Consider the following 11,620-nt stretch of genomic DNA (forward strand, 5'->3'; position numbering starts at 1 on the left):
GAGTGGGAAGAGATCATCCAAGAGATCGGCAAAGATCCCTGCCCTGATCTCCCTTCCCTCCCCAAAGTGAAACAGGAGGAGGAATGGCTCAACTTTTTCTGGAGAGCCAGACCCAGCCAGGGATGCCAGCTTGGTAACAGATGCTTTGCTGGGTGCTTGGGCTGCCGCCCGTGAGGAGCGGGATGCTGAGGTGCCGACGAGGCAAATCCTGGGTGCAGGTGGGGTTCCCCAGCCTGAGATGGGTGCAGGGAGCAGGGGGTGCTGCTGGCACCATTTGGTCCCCCGTCACGTAGCTCTAAAAGCCACTTGGAGCTGCCAAAACAAGGTCCCCCCCTGGTTTTCGGGGGGGAGCAGCAGCAGCTAAACCAGCCCCCGAGCGATAGTCGGTGCAAAACCCTGCAGGGGAGGGCTTGGCTGTGCCAGGGCAAAGGGCTTTTATCCCTGTTTTGCAGGTGCTAACGCAAACTGGATGCTGTGACCCATATCTCCAGCAGCAGGTGAGCATTAGGAAGGTAGAAACAGCGGGCTGAAAGGTGAGGAAAGGACTTTCATCACGGTTAGTGGGTGTGAAATCAGCAGAGGTATTCCAGAGACCAGCTCAGGAGGGATAGGACCAGCAGAGCACTTTGGTATCAGGAGAGGGACTCATTTCCTACCAGGATGGCTACAGATGCCTCTCCCAAGACAAACCAGAGCGGTGTTACATCATTTAAAACAACAGCTTGCAAACAAAAACCTGCCGGCAGGCTGTGGGGATGGCTCCCGGCGGAGGGGACAAGGTGACCCAGCAGTAACTCCGGAGAAGATACCTCCTCCTCATGGCTACAACCGGCCACCAGCCATTGACTAATGGGGACGGCAATTCCTGGCCTTGCCTTGGAGAGATGCAGCAAAAAAATGCACTGGGTGCAGCTGGAAAAGAAAAAACAAACAAACAAACCAACCAGACTTTACTGCACATCTGTTGTTGTACCTTCGGTGACTTAACGGCCCAGAGTTATTTAAGGGGGAACACTCCTGGGAGAGGATGTGCAAGACAGTAATTAGCTTCCCTGTGTGATTAAAGACGGAGGTTCCAGCACCAGGAACATGGTCCCAGCAGGGAAAAAAAAAAAAAAAACCAACAAAAAAAACTAGTGGCAACTTCACAGTGAAACCCTTTGCCTTGCCCCCTGAGGCTTGGACACGTCTGTGGGTGACAGCAGGGCGGCAGGGATCAGGCATGGGAGGCTGAGATAGATGAATTTGAGGATGGAGCTTCACGCCGGCCTCAGTTGCCTGATTCCGTTTGGTTTACAGATGAAATGCCCAGCTCCTCCTGCGTGGGGTCCAGCCCATGCTGGTGCCATCCTGGCCTGGCAGGGGCTGCTGGTTCCTGCAGCTGGAGGTGGAGCGGCTGAACCCAGCGGTCCAGGGCGGTTTCGGGTCCGCAAGGGTCCTGGGAGGTTGGAGCCACGTTGTCGGCTGGAGCCCAGCTTCAAAGCTGTGAGATGTTTAGATCTGGCTGTTCAGATTTGCATCCATCTCTGCTTTTCATCTTGGCTGTTTCTGCTCCTGCTGCTCGGCGTCTTTGGTTTAATTTTGCTAAAATGATTTCTTCAAAGCACACCTGACACCTTCAGGGGAGGCAGAGAGGCTCTCCAGAAATGTTTTTCTCTGCCCTGCGTGAAAACAGGCTGCCTGGAGCAGCAGCCAGGGATGATCCGGTTGTTCCTGCAGCCCTGGCTCTGTCTTTGTGCATTGCTTGGCCTTTTCCATATGTACCTTCACCCCAAACCTAGGGAAGGCTTTTCTCAGGGGCTTCCTGGTGCCAGGGGGAGAGCTGGTGCATCCCTCAGGAGCTGTATTCCACGTGCTCCCTGAGCATCCATGGTCTGGACAAAGAGCCCCCCACCTGCCTGAGCAGTTCTGCTGCGGCCAGCCCCGTCAGTAGCACCAGGAGTACGGCAGGGACTGCCCAAGCTCCCAAAGGAATTAAACCAGAAATCTGAGCTCCCCAGAGGTGAAGGTTTCACGTGCCTGTGCCTTATGGCCATGCCAGGAGTGCTCCCGCAATTCCCAGCTGGGCTTGCTGAGCTGGGGTGAGTTTTCCAGACGTCCTCAGCAATCTGTCGGGTCCCTGAGGATGCTCCGCCATCGCCTTGGACTAACCCCCCTTCTCCTTCTCGCTCTTTGCCCAGATCTCAAAGGTGTGGTTTCTGCCAAGAACGATATCCGCGTGGAGATCGTGCACAAGGAGCCGGCCTCGGGCAGGGAGACGGAGGAGCACCCAACCATCAAGCAGCTGATGGTAAGGATTTACTACTTCTCCCCGTAAGCCGTTACTCCATGTAAGTGTTTGACGGCAACGAGTCCAGGCACATGTAGTTCAGCACCATAATCCCCACTCAAGGCAAAGATGCTCTTCCAGAAATCGTGCTCTTGAGATACACGTTCTCCTGCCATAAAAGCTCCTGGAGTGAAACTTTGCTAATGAGGAGGGAGAACTGGGAGAGGTTTATTGCAGTAGCCCAGCCGCCCGCCAGGCTAATGGCAAAACAAATTTGCCACCTCGCGTGGGGAAAGAGCTGCAGACTGCAGGTAGATACGCCATAGGTGAGCACGCTGTAATAATGAGCTAATTAGCCAGCGAGAGCTGCGCTCTCCGGGACACACTTTGGAGGGTCATACGTGCAAAAATAACGCAGGTGCACGCAGTTGGGTGCGGATTGCTAACACTGGGGGTGTGGGGGCAGCCTGGACCTGGCTCGGCAATAACCCCCGAGGTGTCACCAAGGCCACTGCCCTTGCCTGAGGGGACCAAGAGCCACAGGCAGGGCAAGAGGCTGATGATGGAGATCCCAGGAAATTCCCCCTCAGCCGGTGTCGCCGCTGTTCTCCGCCTCTCAGCCCCAGTTTGCTTTTGCATTCGCTTGCTGGTGGCGTGGGTGACAAATAGAAGCCGAGCAAATGGCAAAGGAAGGGAAAGGGAGGAAGGATTGAAGAGGCTAGAGGCAGCTTTCTAAGCTGCTGGGTGGGTTTTTGCCTGCCCTGACCCTCCGTTTTTTGGGCAGCACTTGCAAGCATCAGTATGCCCCGCTTGCAAAAGCTGCTCGATGAATTACCGGCGGAAAGGCAAGGCTGAGCATCGTAGGGTGGGCAGAATTGATGCCTGCCAGGGCACATTTACAGCAAGGGACCCTCAAAATGAGAAGGCAGGAGGAGATGGAGATCTGGCACATTATCCCAGCACCGCTGAGGTTGCTGTGCAAGAAGAGTTCCCAGTTTTGCCCTGCAGAGTCTGTAAATCCACAGCGGGATTTTGCAAGGCTTCACTCACTGAAAGGACAGAGGCAGCTGGGATTCTGGTTTGGAGCCATCTGCTGAGATGAAGGGAACCAGGAGCTTCCTCTCCGTAGGATCCTGTACCTCCATCCGTACGGACAGCGATCAACAGCACCAAGCCCAGATCCAGCTCCCAAAGAGGGGCCAGGATCAGCCCGAATCCCACTCAAGCCCTTAACCACTGAGCTGGAAGCCCGCCCCGAGCCTCAGCAGATGGGACCTACGGGGAACATTCATCACCGATGAGTAAACGATGAAGAGGATGGTTGTGGGAGGTGAGGCCCAGGATCTTTTAAGACATCACGGGGACTTGCTCAGGTTATTTGCAGGAGCCAGAAGGTGATTATTTCACATCCGCGTGTGCCCTTGATGAGGCTGGTACCAGAGCAGCGCAGAGCTCTGCTGGGCACATCTCAGTAAGGATGCTGGCAGGATGGAAATGGTGCAGAAAAAAATGACAATATTTATCTGATAGCTGGAGAAAAAAACGCCTTACGGGGAGAGGTTTATAGAACTCATGTGTTTTAGCTTATCAGCAAGACTGCTGAGAGGTGGTTTGGTTGGAGCACGGTATAGAGGGGCTATTTAAGTAAATTTAAGTATTTTAAGTAGGGTAGGCAAAGACGAGCACTTTTGGATACAGCATAACAGAGTGTTACAGCCTGGCTGCTGGACTCTGGTCCCCAGAAGGTGATTTTCCCCCTCTCGTGGCCAAATCCAGGTGCTTTTCCTGAAGATACATCAGTTGGAAATCACGTTATTGGATCAACACTGCTCAAGAGGTTGGAAGAGATGGTGCATGGTCTCTGCCCCTGATGCTGGGCAGACTGGGTGCTGCCTGGGACATCCTACCTGGCAGGGAGAAGACATCTAAGCCCTCTCCCCTGCCTGAACCGGAGCCTCCCCATCCTCATCTGCCCTTGGCAAGGGTATTCCCAGTAAATACTTCCCAGTTTCTTCTCCCCTTGGAGGCCCCGGGGACCCCCGCTCTCCCTCATCCTCCTCCTTGCTGTTCCCAACAGCCAGTGTGAGCATCTTCCTCTGGCCATTCAAGACCCAAGCTTTGGATGCTAAACAGATTCCTAATAAGAGACTCCAAGTTTGTCAGTGAAATGATGGAACAAGTTTAAAAAACTCATCCTTGCTAATGAGCACTGATGCGACCTCCCCAGCAGGAGCAGGGGGGCAACGCACAGCACCCCTCGCTTGCTCCCTACCCCACGCCAGGACTCTCCTGCTCTCCCTCCTCCCCGTACCAGCGTTATTTCCAGCTTTTATTTTCCAGCTTTTATTGCAGCTTCTTCACCTGCCTTCCCTAAGCTTCCGGTGATCTTTCCAGCCCGGGCTCAATCTCGACGGTGTCCTCTGGAATGATCCCCTTGCCCTCAGCAATGTTCATAACACCTTGCAGTTTTAATATCAACTGCAAATTTCATTAACATGCTGGGTGCTCGCACGGAGAAATCATTAATGCAGATGTTAACGAAAAGCAGGCCACGCTTGCAAACAGCTCCCCTCTGCTCCACATCTTGCTGTGATGCTTTCGCGTCAGCCTTTCCCCTCTGCATCCCAGACCCTCGGCCAAGCCCCCACGGTCCAGCACGGCTCGACCTGCTCCTGCCAGGCTCCAGGAATGAAGATCCACCCTCGGCACCGCGGATGGAGCCGTTGCTCCTCGGTTTCCCACCGTGTCTCTGCTCTGCCGGAGTATTTCTGGCTGCAGAGTGCCAGCACGACTCTTCTCCCCCCGCCGCCCCCTCCCCAAATGCTATTGCATTTGTTATTCTCCAGCCATCTGTGACCTCCGCAGCTCTCCGTGCTTTTCACAAATAATTATTCATGCATCTATAAATTCATTAACACCTTAGGATACACGTCATGCTGTCTGATTTGCATATGTTCACATTGTCTCAGTGCCGTCTCCCCCCCCCCCCCCCCCCCCCCCAGTCCTCCATTAGCTGTTCCACCAGGCACTGCCTACGGGCAGGGGAAAGGCTGCCAGCCCGCAGGGCCAGAAAGCGAACAGCAGCCGGTGGCTGGAGGCAAAAGAGCTGCTGAAAGGGTCTCATTCTGGAAAGAAATAAATCACAACAGCAGCTTTCTCTCTCCTGCCAGGGTGCATTGCATCGGCACGCCAATTCGGCTGCACCTGGTCTGTGATCAGGAGGTTGAGGAGCATCACCAGCTCCGACGTGGCATAACCTCCCCTGGTACCCTGGCTGGGTTGTATTCCCGGCTCAACGGGATCCGTGCCTCAGGTTCCTTATCTGTGAAATGGGGCTGATGATCCTAAAGGAGCCATCCTCGCTATTAGGAGCAATCCTGATAGATGATCCCAAAGTGACCCGCAGGCGAGAGCATCCCAAGCCAAAGGGTCCAGTGTGGCCGCACAGACCCAGGCATCGCCTTCGAGTTATATTTGGGGTGGAACAGTCAGAACAACCCATCCAGCAGACAGGTTGGTGATCTTTTCCTGGCTCACCTTTCCTGTCCCCATCTTGAAATCCGTTCCTCTGCTCCAAGGGATGTTCTCAGTTTGCTCACAGCCCCCAGATCGACACCGGACACATTTTCCACTCAGGAGCACAGCTCAGATCCCCACGGAAGAGGAAAAACCCAAAAAGCAGAGGTGAAATTCAGGGCAAGGCTCGTTTCTACCTACAGCCCAGCTGTCACAGCATCATTTTCTCTGCCTTTCTCCCCGAGCAGTGCTCCAAGTGCCGGCAGCCAGTGCCGCTGCAGCCCTGGGAGGCACCAGCCACCCTTGAGCTGGAGGTGCAGGCTGATCTCCACTACCCCAGGGACACTTACCCTGTGCCAGGTCTGGATCAGAGCCCAGTGGCACCTCCATGACATCCATCCTGGCCCGAGAGGCTCCAGACATGTCCCTCCTGCACAGCCACCACCTTCCAGAAGCCCCTGGCAGGGTACCGGCGTGGGCACAGCACCAGCCAGCATGCCCATGCTTCCTCCAGCCAGGAGATGAAGACCACATAAAAAAATCAGTGTGAAAATGTTGGTGACCTTCACGGCTCTGGCTTTGTGGGGTGATGGTGGAGCTGGAATCCGAAGGCAGGTAACACCTTTAGGGGTGCTGGGGTGCATCGAGCCAGGCACTGTGCGAGCATGGAGAAGCTGGCATCCACCACAGCAAGCTCACAAGAAAGGAAGAAGGATGCGAGAAGGATGGCAGGACATCTTGGAGAAAGGAAGAAGGATGCGAGAAGGATGGCAGGACATCCTGGAGAAAGGAAGAAGGATGCGAGAAGGATGGCAGGACATCCTGGAGAAAGGAAGAAGGATGCGAGAAGGATGGCAGGACATCCTGGAGAAAGGAAGAAGGATGCGAGAAGGATGGCAGGACATCCTGGAGAAAGGAAGAAGGATGCAAGAAGGATGGCAGGACAACCCACAGGCTGGCTGGCATCACGCCGCCGCCACCTTTGCCCATCCAAAAGCAACATTTGGGGGGAGTAGGGGGGGACAGGGTGATGCAGCTTCTCTGGGGGGCACAGGGGTGGGCAGCATGGGGGTGGGTGGGCGCTCGCATCGCTAGGCTGGCATTTGAAGGTGATAAACCCTCAGCTGGCTGGGAAATCCCAGCAGGTTTTTTTTTTATTTGTGTGCTTGTTTCCTCGCCGGCAGCTGGTCCCCGCTGGGAGCAGAGGATGCCACCATCTTGGGAATCTATTAAACAACATCCCTCGCCCCTGGTAGGGTTTGACCCACAGGAGTTTCAAAGTGCTGCTGAGTGGCAGCCAATTACCCAACAAGCGGGAAACGTTATAATTAAACAAGGGACGAGGTGGGAGGAGGCACCTCGCCTGGGGTGAGGGGCTCGCCCTCCAGCCTGCCAGGTCTGGATGGATGCTCGGGGACCAGGACAGGCACTCTGGAGGGGGCAGCGTTTTAAAAAACATATTGTCTCGGCTAATGAAAGCCAAGAATTTAATATCTGGTCTGCGGGATGTGACATCCCAGCTGAAAGCGGCTTCATTTGGCAGCGTTAAATGAGGGAGCGCTCCAGCGGGCAGAGGGTTAGGAGGCACAGCGCCGGAGCTGGCCACTGTTTTCGTAATTTAAGTGCCATTTCCCTGCCTGGAGTGACCTTGAGAAGTCACTCTGCTTTGCAGGGATGCACTGCCCCGGTGGATGGAGCCAGCTCAGCAAAGCCAATGTGATGCTTCATCCTGTCAAGGGGCTCACTGCCTTTTGCAGTGGGGGAAACTGAGGCAAGAAGTGGTGGCGGTCAGGGGTACGGTTCATCGCATCCCTTAGCCGCACTGATCCAGGAGCGACCAGTGAGGTTTGGACGTGGGGAACTGGGATGGCTTTACGCCACGCTACCCAACTGCGTGCACCGGTCTCACCGTGGCAAAGGCTGCTGGCACCTGGCAGTTGCCAAGCGGGATTAAGTCCTGGAATGACATTCCCAGGATCAGGCCATGCGCTTGGATTCAGCGGGGCTGGCAGGAGGGGGAATGGTGGGCACGTGGCTCCAACAGGCGGCTTTATCGCCGGCCATCTGCATGGCAGCAACGCGGCCGAGGGACCAAAGCATATTGGTGCTGTAGCCCAGCTGGAAAAATCCATGGCTCCGGAAGAAACAGGCTGGAGCATCCCGTGCCAGCATCCGCAAGCACGCTGGTGGCTTGTGGCTGTGCCCTGGACATTTCTGGTCTCTTTTTTTCATCTATTTCCCTCTCCCCTCAGCTCAGCTCCCCCACTGCCTCTGCATTCATAAAGCTCGTTAATATCGGTAATAGAGTTAACTAACTTTCCTTGGCTCGCTGGTGTTTACCCAGCGATGGCAAAGAGAGGAAGGCAAGCTAACGAGCATCCCGCCGCCCACTAATTAATGGCGTGAGATTGCATCGGGGCTAAAGCCACCACGCAAACTTTAATAAAGGTGGCGTTAATGACCGGCTGCTGTAATGTGGGAACTGGAAGCGGAGGGATGCGATGGAGGGATGCGATGGCACTTTATGGACCGCGCGCGTGGCTTGCGTGGGGGCTCGGTGCCCTCTGACGGCGCAGGGGCTCACTGCATCCCCCCAAATCCAGGGGGAATTGTAGGAATTGGGGACCCCCACGGGGCTTGGGGAGCATCCTGGTGCCTGGATTGTGCCGGTCATCCTCGAAGAGGCCACATGAAATGGTTTAAAATACCTCGTCAAAGCCGACGTTTAATCCCAGGGAGGTCGCGCCGCCGGCAGGGCTGGGACTTTGGTTCTCACCGGCTCGTCTCCCCCCTCCATCGCCCACGCCGAGGAGCAGCCACGGCCGAGGAGAACTGGTTTCGCCTTTTCTTTCTGAGCCAGGACCTGTAAAACCTTTGCGATGGGTTTCCTGCATGCCCATCCCATGCCAGTGCAGTGACACTTCAGGGTGTCACCGTGGCTGGCCGGCAGAATAAAAATAACCCCCCACACCCCTCCGCTCTTCCCTGCACCGAATTTAATCCTCGGTGACACTTTGATTTACCCTGGTAAATCAAGGGCTCTTCCAGGCACTTTTTTCTTCCCTAGGAAAACTCAGGTACTTTAATTTATTGCATTTAATAGACGTATCAAAGGCTTGCAGGAGATGAACAGAAAGTGCTGCAGGGCGAATTTCCACAACCACTTACCATTGGAAAAAGGAGAAATTGGGCAATAAAAAGGGATTTGGGGGCTTATTTGGGGCCGTGACCGGGGCAGCTGCGATGCCAGCACCAGGGCACAGCACCCAGGCTGGCTGTGCGCAGTCAATAGCGGAGAAGATAAAAAAAGGCAGCTGAGAAATTGGTTGATATTATGCTTCTGCACAGCCTTGCCATGCTGAAGGAAGGGTAATTAAAGCCAGGGTCTAATTAATGTGTCTTTCTCCCCCTCCCCACCGCCACCAAACGTGGTCAGCCTTCAAAGGAAGGCGAAGGCGGCACGTCGGGGTGGCAGCATCCACCTCCGGGGGTCTGCGAAGGAGCAGTAGGAGCAAAATTTAAGTCAAATCAAACCAAAAGGAGCTTCTCCAGCCCGTCCATCCCTCCTGACCCCCAAGCCCCTGGGGTGGGCAAAGCCTCCAAGGCTCAAAGCTTTTGCGACAAGCCAATATCATGGGGAGGGGGGAGGGGGTAGAAAATAAAATTGAGGCTTTCACGTTAATTACAGTATTGTGGCAACGCCAGAACCGAGCTCAGATTTTTGAGATGTTAGTGGCCAAGTTCAGCTGAGGAGGAAAGGATGAAAAGAAAGGGAAAAAAAATGGGAGGGGAAAAAAAAAGGTGATTTGGAGGGTTTGTTCTGGGCAGGTGGGGTGCAGCCCCAACACTCACCACGGTGGATGTAAATAATTCATTTTCCACATCAGCCCAGCCTTTTTAGTCCTAAAAAGGGGGGGTGGGGGGGGTGGGGGGGGTGGAAACAACATAAAAAGTAACCCAGGGAATTGGATGGCTTTGCTGCCCTCCGACACTGCCCCGCTGGGGTGTCCCTGGGCAAATGCTTTAATTCGACGTGGGGCTGGTGGCAGGCACGGGGCTCACCCCACGTGGCGTGGGGCCAGGCAGCCCCGGGCTGGGGGGGCAGCGGGTGCTGACACCCACCTGCATCCTTTCCTAGATGGACCGGGGGGAGTTTCAGCAGGACTCGGTGCTGAAGCAGCTCGAGGTGCTCAAGGAGGAGGAGAAGGAGTTTCAAAACCTGAAGGTGAGCCGGACCCTGGGGACACGGCCCCCTTTGTCCCCAGCCCCACGAAGAGATGTGGCTTAACCACCACCAACCCCCCCCCAGGTCACTGCTGCTAGAGGGGCTGCAGCATGTGGCCGAGGCAGTTGCACCCCAGGGTGCTGGGCACCACTCCCTGTGCTCGCTGCAGGGCAGGACCACCTCATTCCTCGCCCAGCACTGTGTCTTCCAGGCTTTCTGTCCTTGTGCCGTGTCCCCTGGTGTCACCAGAGGGCTGTCCCTGCACTGGGAGGGATGCTGTGGCACCCCGGTGCTGTTTTCTGGTCCCATCACCCTTTGAAGGATTTAAAAAAACAAAGGGTTGGGGGGCGTGCCAAGGCAATGGGGTGCGAGGGGCACCCATGCCTCCCTCTGCCCTGATTTGGAGGGAGCCCAGCCGAGCAGGATGCAGTGGTGGCCAGAGGATGCTCTGATGCTGCGGGCAGGAGGGCTTGGTGGTGGAGGGTGGGTAGCCAAGCCAGGTGGGCATCCCAAACACCAGGGCGCACAGGGAGGGTGGGCACCACCAACCTGCCCCCCTCCACCACCTTTTCCCACCCCACAGGACCCCACCAACGGCTACTACAGCGTGAACACCTTCAAGGAGCACCACTCGACCCCCACCATCTCGCTGTCGGGGTGCCCAGCAGACCTGCGCCCCGCCAGCAAGCAGCGGGTGCCCACCGGCATGTCCTTCACCAACATCTACAGCACCCTGAGCGGGCAGAGCCGCCTCTACGACTACAGCCAGCGCTTTGTGCTGGGCATGGGCAGCAGCTCCATCGAGCTGTGCGAGCGCGAATTCCAGCGCGGCTCCATGAGCGACAGCAGCTCCTTCCTCGACACCCAGTGCGACAGCAGCATCAGCAGCAGCGGCAAGCAGGACGGCTACGTGCAGTTCGACAAGGCCAGCAAGGCGTCCGCCTCCTCCTCCCATCATTCCCAGTCTTCTTCCCAAAACTCAGACCCCAGCCGGCCCCTGCAGAGGCGGATGCAGACGCACGTTTGAGCCCCTCCGGGGATGCTCGGGACCCTCCGCGTGGGCGCCGGTGGCTTCGCGCTAAGGACAAGTCGCACCCGCTGGGAGCAGCGGTGGGAAGAGGCCGGTTCCAGTGTCCCCCACCCCCCCCCGGCCCTCCAAAGTGGGGCTGCGGATTAAGGGACCGGCCGAGCACCATCCCACCCACCCCCCCGGTACATGCCAAGCACAACCCCGCTGAGGACGCGCCGAGCCCTGGGGAGCCGTCCCCTCCGTGGGGCTGGGGGTGCCCCCGGCCTGACCACGCACCCCCTGCGCCCACCCAGCCGCTCGCCTCCGCTTCCCGCTGCCCCCTCCTTCCCTTCCTTCTTGGTGTTCGGTGTCCATACTTATAGAGTCCGTTTCGGGGGGGGTAGGGGGGGTCCCACCACGTGGGACAGGATGGGGAGGGGGGGGGGGGGGGGGGGGGGGAAACACATCGGTGGGACGGGGACCCCCCCAGGAAGGGCCTCTCCGCGCTGTATCGCAGCGCCGCGGTCAATACAAGAGGTGTTTCTCGTGGCACGCCTGGGCTGATGGCCACCCCGCCAGGACACCAGCTCATTTGGTGACA

At 56.6% G+C, this 11,620-nt stretch overlaps 1 protein-coding gene across 3 annotated transcripts in view; it reads left to right on the forward strand.

The window, feature by feature from the left end:
* KIRREL3 (kirre like nephrin family adhesion molecule 3) overlaps positions 1-11,429 on the forward strand; it is a 339,016-nt gene extending 327,587 nt beyond the window's left edge. For all 3 annotated transcript variants that reach the window (XM_055695884.1, XM_055695885.1, XM_055695886.1), the window contains 3 exons: positions 2,181-2,290; positions 9,924-10,010; positions 10,594-11,429. In XM_055695884.1, coding sequence (XP_055551859.1) covers positions 2,181-2,290; positions 9,924-10,010; positions 10,594-11,037 — 641 coding nt within the window. In that variant the 3' untranslated portion in view covers positions 11,038-11,429. The remainder of the gene's footprint in view (positions 1-2,180; positions 2,291-9,923; positions 10,011-10,593) is intronic.
* The last annotated feature ends 191 nt before the right edge of the window (positions 11,430-11,620 follow it).

This window comes from Falco cherrug, chromosome 17, assembly GCF_023634085.1.
Source record: "Falco cherrug isolate bFalChe1 chromosome 17, bFalChe1.pri, whole genome shotgun sequence".
NCBI classification, from domain to species: Eukaryota; Metazoa; Chordata; class Aves; order Falconiformes; family Falconidae; genus Falco; species Falco cherrug.